The sequence below is a fragment of the Lolium perenne genome, chromosome 1, assembly GCF_019359855.2.
Source record: "Lolium perenne isolate Kyuss_39 chromosome 1, Kyuss_2.0, whole genome shotgun sequence".
Lineage (NCBI taxonomy): Eukaryota > Viridiplantae > Streptophyta > Magnoliopsida > Poales > Poaceae > Lolium > Lolium perenne.
Window position 1 is genome coordinate 21,405,138 of NC_067244.2, and position 23,048 is coordinate 21,428,185.

Genomic DNA, 23,048 nt, shown 5'->3' on the forward strand with positions numbered 1-23,048 from the left:
CTGGTCTTCGTCATCTTCATCGGGGTTCAGGGGTTCGTGGTCCTGGGGACCTGCGTGTAATCTCAATCTTGTACTGGATCTTTCTGTAAGATCGAAGCTATAATATCATCTCCTTTTTTACCTCAAAAAAAAAGATGCTTAATTAATTTGATGCATCAACTTGCTACGGAATCGAAACGTGATTGTTCACTAATTCATCGCCTCGTTTCCTACTCCGTACGAAAAGAAAACGGAACGCGCCACTATGTACATTTTGAACTTGTGTCTAAATAATTCTTGAGATAAGGATGTACTAGATTGTTGAAGCAAACAAATTGGAGTAGTACTTGTGCATGCGCGTAATTAAGAGTGGTTAATCAGTAGGTGCAAATTAATTAAAAGTGGTTAGTCAGTTGTGGTACGGTGTAGAGCAACCGAATGATTGTTCGCATGCATCAGAATCGAAGCGCCTGCACACGTCCTTCATGCCATTCTCAATAGTTTCATTTTATATGTATGTACTCTTTCATCTATAATCACTTAAAAAGGTGACCCCATTCTATATAGTTCCATTTGACATCTCCCCCCTCCCCTCCCTTGTTTTTGTCTCGACGTCGAGGTCGATCCTCTTTCTGTGGTGTGTGTCGATGATCCCTCCATGACAACCGGCTTTTGGAAATAATAGATGTGTTAGGGAAAGAAGGAGCTCACCCGGGCATAACATGGTTTGGTATATATGTCGCCTGCCCTGGCATGATGTGGGGGGTGTCGCTACTGGCAGCATCTCGGGTAAGTGGTTTGGGAAGTCGCAGGCATGTGATCCCCATGAACGACGGACGCAAAAGGTCTTGCGCCGCTGCGAGCTTCAGCCAACCCCGTTCTTGCCCAACACCGATGTCGTCGCCGAGCTACACCATCGCGTTGTCATGCTTGCTCCCACAAGAGAAGGGGATTGGGATGAGGGGTACCAGGGCGGCGTCCCTACGAACGTTGGGGAGCCATCCGGTCTGTGTCGCAGCAGGCTGCATCGGGAGTTGGGTAGCCAAAATCGGGTGCCCGGGCTAAGGTGGGTCGGATGGGATGCAGATCGATGGCTCTACACCATTTTTTCGGTGGAGAAGGAGGGGGTGGTGTCGGTGAGGGGTTGAACAACTCGAGTCCTCGCCGGATCTGTCCGGAATCAGGCAGCGACTGTGGCGGCGCTAGGAAGAGATTTGTTGTGCTGGTGCGAGTGAGGAGTGAGGACGCGGGCGAGGATAGAGTCGAACTCGTGCGTGCGTTTTGTGTGGTCCCCGTTTTTGCTAGCATTGTCCATTTGATGGGGCGTTGGATCATGTTGGGATGTGTCTTGCACCAGCATGATGTCAGGGACGTCACTGCTAGCAGTATCCCAATGAGCTGGTCGAGGAAGTCACCGAAAATGAGCTCCCCCCTCCCCATGAATGGCGGCAGTAGAAGGCCGGGGAGGTGACCAGTTGCTCGTCCTTCCCCTTCGCATGTCTTGCACCATAGCAAGCTTCTGTCAGCCCCGTTCCTCCTGTCGGTCATGGTTGTCGGCATCGAGCTCCACTGTCACGCTGCCATGCTTGTTTTCTCCGGACAAGAGGATTCTGACGAGGGGTAGCAGGGCGACGTCCCTACCATCGTTGGGAGCCCAACTGGTGCGCTTGGCAGCGGGCTCTATCGGGAGTTGGGTAGCCGAAATCGAGCGCCCGGGCTAGGGTTCGTCGGGCGGGCTACAGATCGACAGTTCTACGCCTTGTAGTCGATGGTGTCGGTAAGGAGGCTCAGCAGCGTGAGGCCTCGTCGAAGCTGGCCGAAATCAGACAACGACATTGGGGCGGTAGGAAGGGATTGGGGGTGCTGGTACACGTGAGGAGTGAGAACGTGGGGCGGGCAGAGTCGAACTCGTGCGTTTTGTGTTTTCCCGTAGCGTTGTTCCTTTGATTGGACGTTGGATTATTATGTCAATTTAGCCATGTCGTAGCAGAAGAATAGAAGCGTTCCATTTGAAAGTAAAAAAGAAAAAGGAAGTTAACCGTTCAGATCGGGCGGGATTAATATGCACGAATAGGATTAATTGGATGGATCGATCAGTTGTGGTGGTGGAGCACGTATACACAAGGCACGCACGCACGGTCGAACCAGAAGTGCCAAGCAAATTCCGAATGATTCATCGGAGAAGAAACAGAGAAAAACCCTTGTTTTGGTGGAGCCTCGCACCGTACTTTACGTGCCAAATATTGTTGGGTGGCATTGCACCAATCCGCGTGCATGCCAAGTGCCAAGTGCGCGCAGGGCGAATTAATGGAGAAAGAGTCGAGCGAGTCGTTTTGTTTTCCTATCTTTCATTTTCTTTTCCTTTTTCTATTGGAGATAAAAGAAACCGGCATGCATGCAAGTAGCAGCAAGCTGTGCTCGAATCAATCGATGGCGTCGCTTCGGACGCTGCCACCTCGGCCGTGCTCGTGGTTGGACGTTTATTATTGCTTTGGGCAGAGAAAACGGGAGCCAGTTTTAGCGAGCGACCGAGCGAATTAATTGGTTGGCTTAATTTCCTGCGCGAGATAAAAAGAGAAAGAGAGAGGAGAAACATGTGCGCGAGATTGACTTCTCCGCTGCCTCAGCAATTTCATGTCGATCCATCGACACGTGGCACAGGTTCTCCATCCTCATTCGGGTATAGCAGCAGTGGTCGAGGGTTTCTTCTCCCTTGCGCCGTCGCAAGCCTCTCAACCACGCGCGATCCTACGAATCCCGGCGACTCCCTCCACTATCCGAGGCAAGTTTTGCTCGATTCACGCCGCCGGAACGGCCAATTCCGGAGAGCCTCGGTCGATTCGTCGCTGATTTCGCCGGAATTGTGCCTGCTTTCGTGCAATTCGTGACGCCACTTTCTGGGATTGGCCAGATGGGAGAAGGAGATTCTTTTTTTTTGCGAAACACAGTACAATCAAAGACGCTCATACATACGCGTACACACTCACCCCTATGAACGCACACACGCACACCCTACCCCTATGAGCACCTCCAAGAGACTGCGATGAAGAACTGATTCGGCGGGTCTTGAGATTGACGAAGTCACCACAGCGCCATTGCCGACGGAACGTCGCCTCCCACTAAAGAATATTCCGCTTTATGAGACACCAAAGTGTCAAATCCGATTTGAACTCGGTGGTCAAAAGCATCGCCTTCCTAACCATCCAACCACAGGTTGGTTCTCTGGGAGAAGGAGATTCGGACGGACGAATTGTTAATAACAAAGCTATAAACACTTCCAGCTAGGAGCACTAGGCAATGGTTCCATCTTTCGATGTGAATCAACAACAAGGCACCACAAACAGAATCTTAGGAGGCAAACAACAAAAGCTGCGTGTGTTGCTCTCGACCACAAAACACCATGCATATATTGTTTCTCAAAGTTTTGACGAGCAATAACAGCTTGAAACTTCCAGCTATCTTACAACTGATATCATCTGCTCCTCCTCAATGCATGGTCACGATATCACTGTGCAGAATATTATAGACCAAAGCAAGAAAGCATCAGCAACAGAAAAACACACTTGTCAAACGCTTCTTATTTTCTCCATTTCCAGGTGTTTTTTGACATGGGAGATCAGCGGGTTATTTAAAGAAACTAAAGTACAAGATAAGCCAACTTATCAGTTAATATAGGCTAATTAGCAAACGTGTTTGAAAAATTGACATGACCATTAGTGTTTTCGGACTTTCACATCACAGAGAGCATACTTGACTAAGCAGAATAATAAACCATAGCACCAGATCAACTACACCAACTGCACATTACGGTACCAGCAAAGTACCACCGGGCATCAACTTGATGACCAACCATTCAAGATAGAAGCGGAAACTCACCCAAGCACATGGAGTCGAAGAAGGACAGTGCTGTCATTCAGTGCTCTTTCTTCTCAAAGAAGAAGAACAAACATAATGGTCAGCAAAAGCAAAACACTACTAAAAAAAATCATGTCAATCAACTGCAAGAGAGTGCTACCAGATAACAATAACAAGAGCAACAAAGTTTTTTCAACTAACAAATCAGCTACTGTCCAAAGTAAAATGCTTTCACATGTGATGGTCAAGCTTTGATGCTTAATTGATCAAGCCAATGGTCAAATCATTCAGGAAACGGAGATCAACTACATGAATAATCTCTGCTTCCAAACAAAAATATGATGAGATTTGCTACCTTTCCAAATTAGCAAACGGACCAGGCTAGTCAGCAAACAGCAAACAGATGGACGGGAGAGCTACCCAAATCGATCGTAACAAACAGTAACGTTCAGAAACAATTCTGGCCAGACCGATGCGTGTCCAACCCTTGAGATACGGAATTTTAATCCAACAGAAAGCTAGAATCAGATGGATTATTAAATCTAGAATAAGAATCGTGAACCAATTCATGGTTTATAAAGATGGATTTTTTGACACTAACTAGTGCAGAGTGTCATGTCTCGGTCTACGGGTTCGGGGAGACGGAGGTGTGTGACCGGTCGTCGATGGCGTGGGAGGAGCCCGCGAGGCGATGAAGGAGCCGGGGCGGTGCCACGGAGGAGCGCGCCACCGGATCACGCGCGACCCGCGCCATGTACCTGCTGATGTAGGGCGACCCGCGCCATGTACCTGCTGCCTCTGGTACGTGAGCGACGCGGTCGGGGAAGGTCGACGGAGCGCCGCGCGTGGTGCTGAGGATGCAGGCGCGCGCGCGCCGGCGAGCAAGCCCGCGGCGCCGAGATTGTTGGTGGGATTGTGGGGCGGCGGCGTCGATGTTACGCGGGAGGGGTGGAGGTGGGCGGCGTAGGGGAGGAGGAGGAGGAGGAGACTCGGACATCAGCCCTTGGTCTCCTCAAAAGGCGACTCCTTTATTGTTTGGGCTGAGCTGTGGTGCGAGCGAATTAATTGGTTGGCCCGATCGAGCTGGGAGAAGGAGACTCGGACATCAGCCGGTATTTTCACCCTGTGTGTGCTGCTGCTGCTGCAGGATGATTTCGATGAGTGTGGCGCGAGGTTCAAGAAGCCGGCGCATCTCAAGCAGCATGAAATGTATTCCATTCCATACATGAAAAATCTGATGTGTCAGTACAATTAATAATGACAAAATTCATAGTAATATCATGTGCACCATGTATGCTATTATGTGCACCATGTATGGTATTATGTGGATTATATGATATTTATGTGAATTATGGCGAATTTGGTCGATTTTGGATGAATTGGACCTGCTGAATTGAATTGCAATTGAATTGGAACAGGATTATGTGAATTGCATTGCAATTGAATTGGAACAGAAAAAAAAAAAAATGGCAGGCATATGCCGAGGGGGTTGCCGTCGGCATAGACCCTGGCGTAGGGCCATATGGTCAGGTCTATGCCGAGGGGGTTGCCCTCGGCGTAGACCGACGCTCCGAGGTGGCGCCGCGTGTCCATGCATGGATCATGCATACGCCGAGGGGGTTGCCCTCGGCATAGCCTCTGGCTACGGTGCGCCTCCGTGCGCCACGCCGCCTCTCCCGTCTCTCTACGCCGAGGGGTTGGGCCGTCGGCGTCTCCGGCCGCTCCGTTAATGTCGACGGCGCGCCGCCACGCTACGCCGACGGCGTCAACGCCGAGGGTCTTCTCCACCGTCGGCATAGAGCGAGGACGCCGACGGCTACTGCTACGCCGAGGGCAAGCCAGCCGTCGGCGTAGAGCTCCATTCCTGTAGTGCTATCATTTACTCCGCACTATGACTAGCCTCATTGCTGCCGGCCCTACTGTTGTTGGGTCTTTTGAGGAAAAGGGTGTGAATACTAATCGATTGGGTTTGGACTCAGTGTTGTGAAGACCAATGGGCTCGTGTCATGTATGTTACTAACCTAGTAGTTCGTCTGTTTTCATCTTGACCGAGCCGGCACAGCTAGATGAATATGTATTCGTTATTATTAATCCATATGACTTGTGTAGGTCTTAGAAATTACGTTTTTAAGTTTTAAATGACCAACAAATAGTTTGACCCAGCAACCACTACTAGGGCAATGCATTTTTGTCTTTCTTCGTATACACACATATCGCTTTCGATTAGGCTCTAGTATTATCAGTAGCACCAATCAACCAGCGGGCTCGTACTAACAGTTATGCTATTATAAGTTTATACATAACGTGCTACTCTTGCATTGGTAGTAAGGCACTAGTCGTCTTCGTCTTGTGCTTATTCATCTCTCTTGGTTGCTCTAGTGATAGCGCAACAAGAGAAATAAATGACGGACTTAGAAATTGCATATCATTGTTGGCTGAGAGATTGTTGACCAAATTGATCGTTCCACGCGCTAGTATATAAGACAGCTAGTGATCACTTAGAACGTTCATCAGACATCAGCTGGCCATTTTCAAGCAATGTCGACCTCATTATTCGTGCTTCCCGTTCTGCTATTGGCGGCGACAGCAACCACCACCAAGAGGGTGGAGAGCCTCGCCATGGCTCCTAGCTGCCAGACGAGCTGCGGCGGCGTGGACATCCCCTACCCTTTCGGCATCGGCAGCGGCTGCTTCCGCAAGGGCTTCGAGATCGACTGCATCAACAACGGCCCAGTGCTAGCCGGCACCACCCTTCAGGTGGTGTACCTTTCAGTGGATCCCGCGGAGTCGCTGGTGATGCTCCCCGTCGCGTGGCAGTGCTACAACGCCTCCAGCCCAGGCGAAGCCGAGGACTACAGCAATGGCGAGACTGCAGGTATGAAGAAGGACGGCGTGTACCGCATCTCCAGCACGCACAACATGCTCGTCGTCCTCGGCTGTAAGAGCATGTCTAACAGGCCCCGTATTTCGCTGCCCCGTATAAGTCTCTTATTTCGCCCCGTATCGAAAAACTGCTCCATTTCGAGCCATGCCGTCTAGCAGACCCCGTATTTCGCCCCGTATTTTCAAAAATTAAAACCCCGGGAAGTTCATCTTCATTGATCATACTAGGGATCATACATACATTTTGATCATACTACGGATCATACTACATCTAACTAAGCATCAACCTACCTCTAGTCGTCCAGGATGACGTAGGGGATGAAGGCGATCCTCGCCGCCTCCTCCCGCGCCTCCCGCGCCTCCCGCGCCTGCCGCGCCTGCCGCGCCTCGAACTCCCGGACGGCGGCGATGGCCGCCGCCTCCTCCTCTCGCCTCCGCCGCCGCTTTCTGCGGCATCCGCCTCGGACAAGGCGATCGCACGGCGGTAGGCCGCCTCCTCTTCCTCCTCTTCCGCCGCCGCTTCCTCCTCGCCGCCTCCGCTTCCTCCGCCGCCGCTGCTGCCGCCGATGGTCGCCCTCCATGCCGCCAACGCCGCGCGTCGCGCACGCCATCGCGCGCGCCATTTCTCGAACGCTTCGCCGCTCATCGGCTTGAGCGGCGGGTCCTGCTTGTACCACCGCCCACCCGCGGCGAACTCCCGGAGCGGGTCCGGCACGTACAGCGCGCCGGCGTACTTGCAGGCCGCGCGACGGCTCCCGGCGGCGGAAAGCTTGCACTTCAGCCGCCACGCTTCCTCTACGGTGTCCGGCGAGCGGGATCGCTTCGATCCGCTCGCCGGCGAGGCCCTACTGCGGCGGCGGGAGTCCATCCTAGCTTTGGGGTGGAATGCGTGGCGGGGGAGCGGCTAATTGCTCGCCGGAGCAGGAGGAGGAGGCGGCGGCGCGCGGCGGAGCTAGGGTTGCGAGTGAGGGGTTAACCCCTCACTCGCACCTGCGCCCACTATATGTACGGGGCGACGGGGCCGATTTCCTGGGCCCCGTATTCCGCCGAAACGGGGCGGCCCGAATACGGGGCCTGCTAGACGGCCCAAACCGCGCCTGCCCCGTATGTCGCCGGAATTTTACGGGGTGGGCGGGTTATACGGGGCCTGTTAGACATGCTCTAACACCTTCGGGTTCACGGCGAGCGCGGGGAACTTCAAGGGGTGCATGTCCTACTGCAACAGCTCGGGGAGCGCCGAGGACGGGATGTGCGCCGGCGTGGGGTGCTGCCACGTCGACATCCCGCCGGGGCTCACCGAGAGCTACTTCAAGTTCTGGGCGTACGACCACTCGGCCATGATGGACTACAGCCCCTGCGACTACGCATTCCTCGTCGACAGGATGACCAACTACACCTTCACGCGCTCCGACCTGCTCATGGACAGGAACCGGACCTCGCCGGTGCGGCTAGACTGGGCCATCCGCAACAATGATGCTATGTCAGGCGCCGTATTGTCGTGCTCCGACGCGGCCAAGAGCACCACCGATCCGGAGTACGCCTGCATCAGCCATCACAGTGAGTGCGTTGACTCCATCAATGGGCCTGGGTACAGCTGCAGCTGCTCCGATGGCTACGAGGGTAACCCCTACCTTGTCAACGGGTGCACCAGGTTTTGGCCCAGCTCCCCTATGCCGCCGAGTACAGTACGGCGACGATGGACGACCAAGACGATCTGACGAGACGTACGAGGTCCGGGGGAAAAAACAACCGCGCGCGCCACCCGCTTCCACTCTGTGGGCGTCTTTCGTTGCTACGGGCGTAGACGTACTACTGGTTTGACGTACTACCCGCTTCCGCATGAATACGGGTGGACCTGCTTCTGGCTGCTCTTTCAGATTTGTGAGCATAGGTGTCGCGCGCGGCAGGCGTTCCTGCAGCTATTCTTTTATTTTTATTTTTTAAATACGAACCTGCAGCTACTAATTAAAGCCAAACGCATGCAAAGACGTTTCTTCGGTCCAAAACAACATCTAAAGGTATAAACGATGCCCCCCATAGGGAGTCTCACAAGGATTTGAGATTCTGGACCATTGGATCACCCCATCAGTGTATCTTGTCCGTTTATTCTGGGCAGAAACCGAGTGTTCGGATTGGCCCTCCTGCTAGCTAACCCCATGCAACATCGGTGTGTTACCCACCAGCGTGCATCGTGGTCCCGGGCTTCTGTCCCGGCCCACACGTCGGTCACTGCGGGTCGACTTCGTTCGGTAGGCCTTGCTGTCGGGGCGTGGAAAAGATCTCCACCCGCAGGGCTAAATTGGGTATTTCCGCGCACGATGATCGGATGAGACAAAACCGCAGCCCGTGCTCGACAACCCTAGCCATTCATGCGCTCTCCCCCCAATCCCCTCTCGTTTGGCCGCCGCCTCCCCATCTCCGGCTCCGCGCCGTCGGCGGCGTCCTCTCCGGCGAGCCGTCGTCGCCCGCGTCCTCTCGCTCTGGGTCATCAAGACCAAGGGCGAGCGGTGAGCCAGGCAAGAAAAGGCGGCTCTGCCTCGCATGGCCGAGCTCCCGTCGTCTTCATCGGCTCCGGCAAGGCAGGGCCATGGGGGTCGGCCGCGGTCTTCCTCGGCGGCGCGCTGGCCATACCTCGCCGCCTCTCGCCTAGCGACCGACCCCCAATCCGCTCGCGAGCTTCCTCGTCCCCAATCCCTCGACGATTTCTCTTCCGCCCCTCTTTCCTGCTCGTTTCTGCTTCTCGTCCACCTCCACTCGCCTCTGCTCTTGGGATGCGGCTGCCTCTCCCTCGTATGGTGGTTCTCCGTATGTCGCCATAGGTGGCCTTGGGCGCGAGCGCCACCTCCCTTCGTCGCCATGACTGGCCCGGAGTAGCGCCGTCCTTGGGCGCGAGCAGTGCTTCCCATCGTCGCCATGGTTGGCCCGGAGAGCGCCGGTCTTGGGCGCGAGCGCCGCATGCGGCACGAGCAGGGCGCCAGCCTTGGGTTGGACAAAAGATTCGTGAAGGCGTCCGCCGGTCATGCTGGTGGCGTAGAAGAGAAAGGGACGGGCCGCTGCCACCACGGAGACGAAATTCATCCTCATCGGCCTGTGCCAAATAAGGTGCTCCTGGCTTCTCCTAATCCTCTTCCCCCTTATGCTAACATTTTTCTCTCCCCGTCCAATCCTTAGTGTTTGAGTCAGCCTCCATGCCGGCCGCCGTTCATTCTTTGCCCCTCCACCAGGACCCATCTTTGTCTCGTATGGGGATAGAAGGACGGTATCAACAGAGCTGCTCAGGCTGCTGGCAAACCTTAGGGTAAGGCCTCCTTTAACCCCTCTCATCTTTGTATGTGCAGCTGCTATTTATTTTGTGCCTGCAAGGTGTTTGATGAAAAGATAGTGGAACGATTAATCCATGTAATATTCATTCTACTCTCCTATTTATTTTGTGCCTGCAAGGTGTTTGATGAAAAGCTAGGAGAACAATTAATCCATGTAATATTCATTCTACTGAATAGATTTTCTTTTCCTGAAATTTAGCAACAGTGGCTTGCATGGTAAGCTATATCACCTCTCTCTTCTATGACTTGCCTGTAATATATTGCCTCTCAGTTTTGTCAATTGGTTGTGCAGGTTAGTATTGCTAAATAGATGAGTGATTCATTGGAAAATATATTCATGTTGTATTATTTGAAACTCAAGCATCAGATAATTATTCTCAGATTTAGATATCTTGCTACAGTCAATTTTGTACAGATTCAACCTTTGTATACAAATAGCTTAGGTACAGACTCTAACGTTCTCTCATTAGTTCATATATGACGTTCGGGGTTAATTTTGGCTATGAATTTGTTGTGCTTTTGATATATGCAGATTGCAGTCACAATGACAAGCTAGCCGGCTATACCAACAAAGCCAAAGCAAAACAAAAATTAAGGAAACCTTGTGGTAAATTTCTTCTTGCAGTTATCACTTTTCTTCAGTTATTTTGCTTCAGGTGCTTTTGTTTAGTTTACCCTCTCAATGGACATTGAAGTTTTGCACAAGTATGCTTAACTGTATTGTTTAGAAAACTATCAGCCTTGGGATGTGTATGCAGCACTATGTTTCTTTTCTGCTTCAGATTTCCATATGGGTCTGATGTGTCGATAGCTTATGCAGGGTATACGCACATTGATACTCTTGCAGGGTTGTTTCCTGCTGAAACATGAGATTGTCCATATAATGTTAGTACCCATGGGTTGTAGTTTTTAATGATTAGTATGGGCATGGGTTATTACAATTAGTGATTTATTCTAAGAAAGGAGAAACTAAACTGTGAAAGAATTTTTCTATCTAATAATACTGGTTTTTGATATTGTATGTTTGATAAAGTCTGCTGAACAACCGATAAACATAGCAGTTTCCTTTTAACTCATAAAAGTGGCCATATAACTGACACTATTAACAGATTTCAGGTTTTAGCTAGAAGTATGGTGTGCTAACAATGCTTATTGTGCACGGTCCTTATGCAAACAGATATGCATAGATCCGAGTTTCAGGGGATCTAGGTTCTCTCTGGTGGATAGGGGTTTTATATATGTGATCATATCCGCGGAGATGGTGAAATGGGTTGGCAGTGTTATGAAGCTGGGAAGCTGTTGAAGAAGACCAACACTTTCACTGACTTAGTTGCTTGTGCTGAGCAGTAAAGAAACGTTTTGTATCAGCGGGAGAAGTGCATGTGGCATGTTGATGGGTATTATCCTAAATATGAGGCCTGACTTATTCAAGCCAACTGTTGCTGAGGTGCCTTTAGTTGATGTTCTCACAACTATGCTTGATCCAGCTATCCCGTTGACTGCAGCTGAATGGGAGGTATGCATTTATTTTCTTTCCATGCTTCACTATCATATTGTCACTATCTACACTAGCTTCAGTTAGACTTGAATTGGCTTGGATCCAGGCCAGGATGAATTTGGGTGGGTCCTAAGAGTAGGAAATGATTGTCTTTCTATAAGATCTCACCAAATTTCTTTTTACGTGATTTGAACATCTATAGTTTTATGTCAAATTTGTCCTTATGACAAAAAATAGGAACTCAAGGATTGCATGTAAGGATATTAGTACATTACTCTTCGTGTCCATTGCAATGCGCATACTTCATGCCCGTTGAAATGCATATATTTGTGCCCATTGCAATGCACATGCAGTTTAATTTCTTCTCTCACCGAATCATCTGTTTGTCTTTCGGCCTGTAGGTGGTGTGCCTGCCATTGGGGGCAGTAGGTGGGTTATCCAAGGAAATAAGAATACTATTATTACCTAAAGTCATGTTCTCGATATTTACGTATTCCTACACAAACTTACTAAATTAGTATTTAAAAGGCTGAGTTTCTCGCTGTGCTGCCACACCGGAGGGTGTTCCTGTCCCCGCTTGGCACTTCTGAACATGACATGTAGGAATGGCTTCTGTTATACCTGTCCCGATGTTTCACTGCCATTATCACTTCTGTAGTGAAATGTTTTCTAATGGAAAAATATAGGAATCAATACTGATAATTAAATTGTAGATATGATGCAATGATTTTTCACCATCCAGGTTTAGACTGTTGAACCTGTCGTTTAGTCACTAACGTGAATGATTTTTACTGTCTTCCTATTTTGCAATCTCAGAGTGAGCAACTCTTGTGGAGTGAGAGGAAATGACAAGCCGTTTGTGCAAAATAGGAGTTAATCGAAGAGCTGGAGTCTAGAGGGAAAAAAGTTCAGATTTTGCGACAGTATTTCAGAGAAGCTGGTGTCGGTTATCTTAGATAGTCCCAACAAGGTTTCTCTAAAAGGATATTCACAAGAAGAGTGGACCATAGATGAGAGTGATGAACCATAGATGATGGAAATACTTAAATATAGATGGAGATAATGCTGAACTAAAAGGTATTAACAGACTTTCTATGTTTCCTGCATGATGCAGCGCCATCCTTGAAACCAGCTTGATATTTATTTCGATTGCTATAGCGCCTACGGGTTTGTTGGACAATCGTCATCGGCCATGGTGGAGGGCTGGAGGAGGGAGGTGGAGCAGGAACGTCGGTCGCACTCCATCCTACACGCCGATGCCCCCTCCTGGTTGCATCCTCAAGCGCTCTGGTTTCTTAGAGTAAAGCACTGTGATTTTTAATTGCTAATTGATTGTTTTCCTGAACACATGTGGGCAGGTCTCGGAAAAAGAGGCCAAGTCATGACAGGCAGCAGCGAGCAGGGCGTTCAACGCAGTTGTTGGGACAGGCTGCCGGAGTGGTGTTCTTGACCTCATGTGCAGCTGGGAAAAGATGTCCGCTTTGTTGTACTGCAAGCTGCTGATGGCAGGGTGAGCTTTCTCTCTCCCTCTCTCTCTATTGCCATATGCTATAGTTCTGTAGTCACATCCTTGTTCTTGCTTGATTGAAATATTGGTCGTCACAAATTTGCAATGTTTCCCTGCACATTTGCACACCACTGCAACATTGTAGCCTCAGTATATGTGATGACCTTGCCCGACTATCACCGTCCTGCACAGCGGCCGCCCGGCTCCGCCTCCTCCAGAACTAGAGGCGCAAGAATATGTTGATCTTAGGTGTGCCGCTGCAGAAGGTGTTTCCTTTTATTGTGTGCTATGTTTTTTATACTCTGAAACTTTTTAGTTCGTCTAAATAAATTATAAGCCATGGGTTCAGTTCTCCATGCCATCGATGATATGAGTGATTTGTTCCTTGATCAAGTTTCAGGTTGGGGTTTCCACAAATATGATCCTTCGTAGCATGTTACTTGTTATAGTTCTGCATGGGAGTTGTTTGTTGAGCCTACATCAAGGATTGTGATGTTGTTTTGGCACCTGCACAAACTCATATATCTCTCGGCCAAATACACACAAACAAAGATTTTATAAAATCTTTCTGTCTTTTTTGATTAATAGCGAGTTTTAGCTAGCTTCTCGCGAGGATTTCTGCTAGGTCATGAAGCACAAAAAAGGCCTGAGTAAAAATAACATGTGCCGTTTGCGGCCGGTCAAGAGCTTGGCCAGTATGGGCAGCAATAAAAATTTCGAGCAATTAATCGTGAGGTGACCAACTTGGATTATTTTTTTATATCTGTTGCACATGTAATTGTTTTCTCCTATTATGTGCTAGCCTGGAATTAAATGTTTTGTTTATACTACCTAGCTGCCAGAAATCACAACTTTGTTCATGTGTTTTGCCACCTCTTTAATAAAAGGGACATGCTTTCTGTTACTTTGTATGCACGTAGTATTTACGCACTTGAGCTACAGTTTTAGATTGTCTATACTTAATCCATGTTGAGGTAAGAAAGTTTATCCAGTGCTTCTTAAACTAAATGATTCATGGTTGTTTGAATCTTCTTTCGAATTGAAATTACCAGGCTTTGGTGTACAGGATCATTGAGAAGGTTTAGAGTATCCTTGATGCTCTATTTGGGTAGGGAAGACCAAAAAGGTAATCTGTTCTCCCTCATGATTATGTGGATTTACTGGTTTACTGAACTGAAGCTTGCTTTCCATATACTTCTGTACTCATCTCCGTTTCAAGATTTTGCCTGATGTGTTGAGCTCTAAAATTGCAGTGTTGCCTACCAATGGAAGATTGTGTGTGCTCAAAACTTGCTCCGTGCAATTTGTATGGCGGCATAAAATTTTGGCTGTACATGCATCCAAAGATCTGTCTTAAGATTTCTGTTGTACTCGCCGCCAGGACCGTTGCCAGCACTCAGCAAGGTACCTTCCCAAATTCCGATCCATGATCTCATCATGGTGTCTTGCTACGTGCAGCCATGTGTGCTGGCTTGAGAAGTATTTTTTTGTTCCTTGCTTTAAACTCCAATGCCATTGTTGTTCGCAGGGTGTATTGTAGGGAGAGAATTCCTTATTTGGCCCTGGCTGAAGTTTGCCTTCCTTTCTTGGCCCTGGAAATTTTGTTCTTCCTTTCTTGACACATAAAGTTTGATTGGTTCCTTATTTGGCCCTACCGTCAATTCCGTTAGCTACTTCCGTCAAACTTTTTTTTTCTAGACTTATATACCCCTAGCTGCATCGGTAGATCACTCACTGGAAAGAAAAGAGAAACGGATCGTGCAAAAGTATTCGTCACAGCGGAGGGGAGTTGGCGACAAGGGACTGCTAGTGATCTATGCGACTACACGAGCGACTTCGGGAAAAAATACCCAGGGTAACGACGGGATGACGAGCGAGCGTTGTCCTCGATCGAGCGATTCAGCAAACGATGGGCTTCCATGTTGAGTGTTTTGGGCCAAGACGTGTGGACATACACGTGACTGGAACCTGATTAGCTAGGGTCAAGATCATTTTTCGCTGGGGTCATTTTATTGGACCGGGTTATGTACAAGAGTTACCCTGTGCCTCTACCCTTGGTTCCAGCTATCTATGTGCTTCTCCATCGACATTGTGATGAGCATATGTGATGATATATTTGGTTCTAACGTTCCACATACTATATCACAGCTTTTTCGGTGTCATTTTGTCATATATTGCAGCAGGGGTAAAATTGTCATCTTAGACAACTACTTAACACCGTTAGTGCTCAAATTGTACTAGAGGGTCATAAAAGGAACCAACCAAACTTTGTGTGTCAAGAAAGGAAGAAATTTTTTGCCAGGGCCAAGAAAGGAAGGCAAGTTTCAGCTAGGGCCAAATAAGGAATTCTCTCTATTAGGTGCGTACTCAAGGTTTGGGTGACTCGATTCTGTAGTACGTAGTTGTAAAAGTGGTCCGGCTCTTTCGTGTATATCATATTGACAGGTTTTAACGCACATATGACTAAGAAAATCCACCTAAGTTTTTTTCTCATGCCATGTTCTAGCATACACAATATTTTGCATGGTAGAAAGATTGCGGACATAATTGATAGAACCTTCTGGGATTTTTAGCTTATTTTTGTATATAACGTCCCTTTAGTAATTTCTTGTTTCTGAGTTCACTAGCATGTTTATAATTCTTCAATCCTTTATTTCTTTCTTTGTAGATCTCGGCTTTGTACATCCTTCTGATTGAATGATTCCCAGTGATTGATCATGCTCAGAGTCCAGAATCCAAACATGCTGAGTTAGTCCAGAAAAATAGGCAAGCCACCAATCTGAACTAAATTTTGACTAGGATCATTCTTATGCTGCTATTTAATTTATCTTTGTACAAAACACATCCATGTGTTAAGTCAATGTGCGCATGATTCTTAGACCGTTAATAGCGCGTAAACATTTGGATCGCGGGTTACATTGCTACATGCTGGCCAATTATTTGTAACTTTTCTTATGTACTTTGTTGAATAAATTGGAAAGAGAAGTATTTTGTTAGTAAACCTGATGATATTTAAATAATGTGTACATATTGGTCAATTATGTTAGAACATGGAGCAAGTATTATCAAGTTGTGCAAAGTTGTTCAGCAAAAGACTGAAGATAATGTACATAAATAGTGGTTGTGTTTCATTCTTATCAGCTAGCATATCATACCCATAGGCAGCTACGTGGATGTTTTTGCTATTCATTTGTTACTTTTGTTGCTTTTGACAGAACCATAGTCTTATTTATTGTAGAGTGAATTCTACTTTTTACCCTGTAGTTGTGCATGTGTGACACATATTTACCCTATTTAGTGAAACTTTTACCAAAATATCCAATTTAGGAGACTTTGCACACGGTTTAACTCCAGTTTAGCATTTTGCATGTAATTTTTAGATATGATAGGCATGATACGCCAATGTGGCGCGACAAAATGTGTAAATATAGAAGGGCATCATCGACGATTATGCCGATGACTTATTTCATCCACATGGTCCACTCCTCGCCGTTGTTTTAATATTTTCGGATCCTGATGATCACCTGGCAACTTTCCTAATGTACACATTAGAAAACGGGGGTTCAATGCTTTTAAAAAGGATAATCTACATGAATTTTTACTCGGTGGGTAACAAGTGGAATTCAGTCTTTATTGTAACATATCTTTTCTATTTCTATTTTCTGATTGTATATAAACGTTTGCTACCCCATTTGTAATTTTATGTGTTTTGTCCCAATTTCATCTTATGAACTTCGTTTTGAACCTAAGAAAAAATATTATCATGTTCTACCTGATTTTTATCGTTTTTATACAAAATATAAATTCGGGTGAAATTCACGGGATCGTGCGCCAAGGCGCACATCTAAATGTACTCTGTTATCTGTTACGTACCCCTTTTATTCACAAAAGATATTACGACCTTTTTTATTGATCACCTCATCTCTTCTATTTGGGAAGAAAATATTACTACATTCTCTTTTTAATCACTTCATGATCACTATATGGGCTTACTCCACTATTCGTCTCATCTTCTTCTATTGATCGTATCATATCTTATATTGTTGATCGTAAAGTAACTATATACACCAAGAAGTAAACACCACTAGCGCGTAAATTATGTTGTATCACGTTGTTTTTTCTTCCGTTTGATGTATGAAACACTAAACATATTTATACCATAATTGCAAACTTAGACTACTAATATGTAATATGTTTCCCTTCGTTTTTCAAGGCTGTCTCTTTGTTGGCTCCATATCACCCGGGTTCCTTATCGAATCCTATTGTATCTCTTTGGTGACTTCTACCAATCTTGATCTTTTGCTTGCACTTCTACCTTTGGGTCATTTGCTTGCACTTCTATTGATTTTGGTCTTTTCACCCTTCTAGATTCATAGGATCTTCAATTCGTCGATCTTTTTGCGGGACTTCTACCGAAAGATCTTTTCCTTGCAACTTCTATCGAGGAGTAAGTGTCATGGTGGTTGATATAAGGGTTTTATGGACTATTTAACAATACAAAAGAAGGGGCCTCCTCGGCAAGCCGCAACTTAAAATTTGAGCATCTGCTTAATTAGTTGCTACATTATTGGTGTTCACCATAAAATTCTATCATCATGGTTTAAAGTACATTACTACGATTAACATGAGTTAGTCCTCTACTAATTGTTTATATATCGATACCTAACATAGTGTTTTATCATCGGTTTACCTATACAAAAGACAACAAACAAGCTGCATCCCAAAATCTAAGAATTTTGGTAGGAAAACGTGGCTGTTCTCTTAGCCTGCTATATAACATTATCTGTGATAATGTTTATCGCTGCTAAACATGTTATGATTTAATTCGAATTCTACGGGGTCGTGCGCCAAGGCGCACATCTAAATCTAGTTAAACACTACTCCAGCTACGGTAGCGGCGCCTAATAATTAATTAATTACCGGCTAGCTAGCTGACGAGACGTGAACAAAACGCACCAGCTCTATATAGGAGTACGCATCATGCGGGCCATTCATTAGCTGCATCAATTAATTTCCTGCACTCGTCCGGAAAACTCTAGAAAAAGGCCGACCTTCGCGAAGGGAAGGCAACTCATTCCGCACGCGACAATTGGCGCGCTGTGGTGCCAGAAAATCTCTGGGAAGTGGTCTCCCTGCTCGCCACGTGTCGCAAAGGGAAGCAAGGTGGGGATGGGGGAGGAGAGAGAAGACTGAGTTGAGTCAGTTTTTCCCTTTTTCTTCTAGATTCGTTTTTTTCAAAATGAAATATCTTGAGAACCTTAAGTCCAAATTGCGAACCGTTTTCACTTTTGAGATCCTCGCGTCGAGATCTTCGAAACTAGATCCCATGTTGATAGGTTTGGAGATACTTTTTTTTCGTACTTCCAATAATAGTATGATTGTACCTGTGGTGTGTACCTAACTGTACCTGTGTTTCAACTGAAAAGTACTTCTATTTTTAGTGTGTTTGGTGCAGTTTTCCCTTACTCGCTAACTGTACTCGCCCGTGTGCGGGACTGTACCTGTACTTACGCGCGACTGTACCTGCTCGTGTGTGCACTTTACGTCTGTACATGTACTTGCTCGTGTTCACGACTGTACCTGCTCGTATGCGCGTTTGTACCTGCTCGTCTGCGTGACTGTATTTATACTCGCTCGTGTGTTCAACTGTACTCGTGTGTTGTGCGTGGCTGTACCTGCTCGTGTGCACGACTGTACTTGTACTCGCCTATGTGTTCAACTGTACTCGTGTGTTATGCGCCACTGTACTCGCTCATCTGCGCGACTGTACTCGCTCGTGTGTGTTGTGCTATCCTTTTCAGGCTAGTTTCATCGACGTTGCTCGGTCGGAGACGCCGTACGCGAGCGGACGCGGAGGCGCACGTACGCGCGGCTGTACTTACGTGCGTCGGGAGGAGTCCACGGAACCTGCTCTCGCGGAAGCATCCAGGTGCTGCCACGCGTCGAGCGGTCAGCACACCCCGCGTTCCGAACAGGCCTTCCCAAAGGTCTCCCTTTTTTTAGCGGCACCCCACTCGTCCACTCAAGATTCAACGAGTCATGCCTGGGCTCGTACTACGTGCACCGGTGCACCTGCACACCTTACGCAAAAATAACCTTTTTTAGGAATAAAAACACAAAAATAACTCTTCGGCCAAACTATTTCACGATTTTAACCTTTTTGTGTGACGCTCTTCGCAAGGGTGCCACATTCGCAAGAGCATCACACATGCTATCACACGTGGCGGCTCGAGCCTGCCAGCTAGCAATGTGTGGCACCGCTCCCACGGACGCCACATAGACAGGTGTGGCGTCCTTCGCACGGACGCCACACAAAAGGGTTAGAGGTGTTAAATAGGAGGATTATTTCGTGTATTTTTTTCCAAAAAAATTATTTTTGTGTAAATCGCCTACTCCTCCAGCTAAATACTACTAGTACAACTCCTTCAAAACAAAACTACTAGTACACCTCCCACGTTTCACGGCCAGGCTAGCCACTTTTTAAATTTTTCGGGTTTCAAATTCACGAATTCATTACTCCTCCTCCGTACTTCATTAATTAACTGCCAACGAGTTGGCTGCACTCCATATGCCTCCCTATTTTCATTCTCCTTTCAAGCGCGCTGCTTCATTTCCTTCATTTGCCCATTGCGTATGCAACTCTGCATCAAAGTGAGTTACTTCAGATTAAGAACAGAGATTTACTCAGAGCTAGTGATTTCATGACCATGCAAAAAGGGGACAAAAAAAAAATCCGATAACGGACAAGCACGAACACTCCGTATATCCGTTAACTTAATCACGAATAAAACTGAATCATGCTACATCATTTGCGTCCGAGAAAACAATAAGGCGGTGATGTTGCGTATGCATCACTTCAAGCACGATACAAATCTGAATAATGAGCCGGCCGGAGATCTATCTCAATCTTTATAATACAACATCATGATATCCATAACCAATACTAGCAAACGTACATGGAAAATTCCGTATGAAATGACTATGGGTCTGTTTGGTTCCCAGCCACATTTTACCAAGCCAAAGTTTAGCAACTTGGCATGTGTTTGGTTCTTGCCACACTTTAGAGCTGCCACACTTCACTATTCATATGGCCCACTTGTTATAGAGTGAATTTTTTGCCTACTTTTGCCACACTTTGTGGCTTCCAAAATCCTAGCCACACTTTTGTGGCTGCCACACTTGCCAAAGTTAGGCTTGGCAAAGTGTGGCTAGGAACCAAACAGGCCCTATATATACGCCAAAGTGGATTTATACAACGGAACAATTCCATGTCCTAGGATTTCATATATATGCCAAAGTGGATTTCATATACAGTCCAAACCTAGGCAAGCAAATTAGCACTGACAGAAACACAATCCAGTTCATGCAGTAAATATACAACCTACAGAAGAAATTCATGATTTAACAGCAACTAGTACAAGTTGCAAAAAGATTGGTTTTTTTTTTACACCAGGGCATAATTCTGGTTAGGTCAATGCGCTGGGAGAGAAGCCGCTGTCTCACCCACTGCCGAAGTCGGTGCCAGATATCGCGCCCTCCAGCGCCAGGAACCTAGCGGCGGTGATGGACACGAATTTCCTACTCCTCTACCTCTCCTTCGAACGAGGAAGTAGCGCGTCACAGACGAGGGCTGTTCGGGGCTCACGTCGGCAGGCGGAGCCGCACGCATTAATGCACACATGTGCCAGCGAGAAAATTGGCCGTGTTGCCATGCTTTGTGGGGGCCCGCCTCTCTCGTGGACAACACTGGGGCACCGGCGGTTGATCTGCTGCCTTGATGGGTTGAAGCTCCGTCACAACGTATACCTCTGGTATCATTTGTTCGTGAGATCGCCAAAAAACTAGAGCTCCAAGGCGACGATCAACCTTGTTGTGAGATGGCACTAGACGAGCAACATGATTATGGTCATGTGCCATATATATATCCTCCACCCAGCCATGAGGGGTCTGATTTTTCGGCCCCGACCACAATGCCTCGAGAAGTAGAGATTGACAAAGAAGCATGATCAAAGAACGATAAACTCTAACACTATGGGAGATTTCCAAAGCCTCCAGGACCGCTGATAATCCACAAGTATAGGGGATCGCAGCAGTCTTCGCGGATAGTAAAACCTAAATTTATTGATTCGACACAAGGGGAGGTAAAGAATACTTATAAGCCTTAACAACTGAGTTATTAATTCAGCTGCACCTGGAAAAGCACTAGTAACAGGGGTGATGTGAAAGCAGCAGTAATATGAGAGCAATAGTAACAGTAACACAGCAGCAATGGCACAGGAGCAATGGCACCAGAAAATAATTGATACTACTCCCAATGACATATAGAACGAGTATATAATGATGAGAGATGGACCGGGGTTCCCAGCGATCTACACTAGTGGTAACTCTCCAATAAGTGACAAGTGTTGGGTGAACAAATTACAGTTGGGCAATTGATAGGATTCAAAGCATTAAGACAGAACATCAAGATTATTAATTATGTAGGCATGTTTTCCATATATAGTCATACGTGCTCGCAATGAGAAACTTGTACAACATCTTTTGTCCTACCAGCCGGTGGCAGCCGGGCCTCAAGGGAATCTACTGGATATTAAGGTACTCCTTTTAATAGAGTACCGGAGCAAAGCATTAACACTCCGTGAAAACATGTGATCCTCACATCACCGCCATCCCCTCCGGTTGTCCCGATTTCTGTCACTTCGGGGCCTTTGGTTCCGGACAGTGACATGTGCATAGAACTTGCAGATACAATCTAAGCAATAAGTATAGAGCTTAAATCTAAGATCATGCCACTCGGGCCCTAGTGACAAGCATTAAGAATAACAAGATTGCAGCAACAATAACTTCACAAACTTTATAGATAGACTAATCATAATGTATCATCCATCGGATCCCAACAAACACAACATCGATTACATCAGATGAATCTCAATCATGTAAGGCAGCTCATGAGATCATTGTATTGAAGTACATGGAGGAGAGAATACCAACTAGCTACTGCTAGAACCCGTAGTCCATGGGGGAACTACTCACGGAGCATGATGGAGGCGGTGGCGTTGATGGAGATGGCTTCCGGGGGCACTTCCCCGTCCCGGCAGGGTGCCGGAACAGAGACTTCTGTCCCCCCGAATTGGAGTTTCGCGATGGCGGCGGCGCCCCTGGAGTCTTTCTGGAGTTTCGTTAATTGGTATCGCGTTTTTAGGGCGAAAGGACTTATATAGGCGAAGAGACGGAGTCGGAGGGTGCCTGGGCCCCCCTCACAGTAGGCCGGCGCGGCCAGGCCTGGGGCCGCGCCGCCATGTTGTGGTGGCCCCCTGGCCCCTCTCCGACTCTCCTTCGGTGTTCTGGATGCTTCCGTGAAAAATAAGATGTTTGGCGTTGATTTCGTCCAATTTCGAGAATATTGCCCGAACAGCCTTTCTGGAACCAAAAACAGCAGAAAACAGGAACTGGCACTGTGGCATCTTGTTAATAGGTTAGTTCCGAAAAATGCATGAAATCATCATAAAGTGCAAGCAAAACATGTAAGTATTGTCATAAAACAAGCATGGAACGTCAGAAATTATGGATACGTTGGAGACGTATCAGCATCCCCAAGCTTAGTTCCTACTCGTCCTCGAGTAGGTAAACGATAAAAAGAATAATTTCTGTAGTGACATGCTACTTACATAACCTTGATCATACTATTGTAAAGCATATGAGATGAATGCAGTGACTCAAGGCAATGATCTATAGTTGCTAACAAATAGATAACATATAGCAAAAAAATTCATGGATAGTACTTTCAAGACAAGTATCAAAAGCCTTGCATAAGAGTTAACTCATAAAGCAATAGATTCAAAGTAAAGGCATCGAAGCAACACAAAAGAAGATATAAGTTTCAGCGGTTGCTTTCAACTTTCAACATGCATATCTCATGGATAATTGTCAACATAGAGTAATATGATGAATGCAAATAAGCAAGTATGTAAGAATCAATGCACAGTTGACACAAGTGTTTGCT

The 23,048-nt window shown here is 47.0% G+C and overlaps 1 protein-coding gene and 1 long non-coding RNA gene across 8 annotated transcripts; both read left to right on the plus strand.

The window, feature by feature from the left end:
* Positions 1-7,922: 7,922 nt before the first annotated feature.
* LOC127329019 (wall-associated receptor kinase 2-like) lies at positions 7,923-8,435 on the plus strand. The gene has a single exon (XM_051355567.2). The coding sequence runs from the start codon at positions 7,926-7,928 to the stop codon at positions 8,433-8,435; it is 510 nt and encodes a 169-aa protein (XP_051211527.2). The 5' UTR covers positions 7,923-7,925.
* Positions 8,436-9,997: 1,562 nt separating this feature from the next.
* Positions 9,998-14,544, plus strand: LOC127344109 (uncharacterized). Of its 7 annotated transcripts, none has more exons than XR_011752336.1 (9): positions 10,241-10,256; positions 10,333-10,483; positions 10,573-10,647; positions 11,218-11,556; positions 12,355-12,615; positions 12,697-12,807; positions 12,897-13,048; positions 14,098-14,171; positions 14,299-14,543. It is a non-coding gene; the product is annotated as an uncharacterized lncRNA (long non-coding RNA). The 7 variants fall into 7 exon arrangements; XR_011752340.1 differs by adding an exon at positions 13,191-13,311 and having other exon boundaries at positions 10,244-10,483; positions 14,299-14,544; XR_007877759.2 differs by adding an exon at positions 13,191-13,294 and having other exon boundaries at positions 10,244-10,483; positions 14,299-14,544.
* Positions 14,545-23,048: the final 8,504 nt, after the last annotated feature.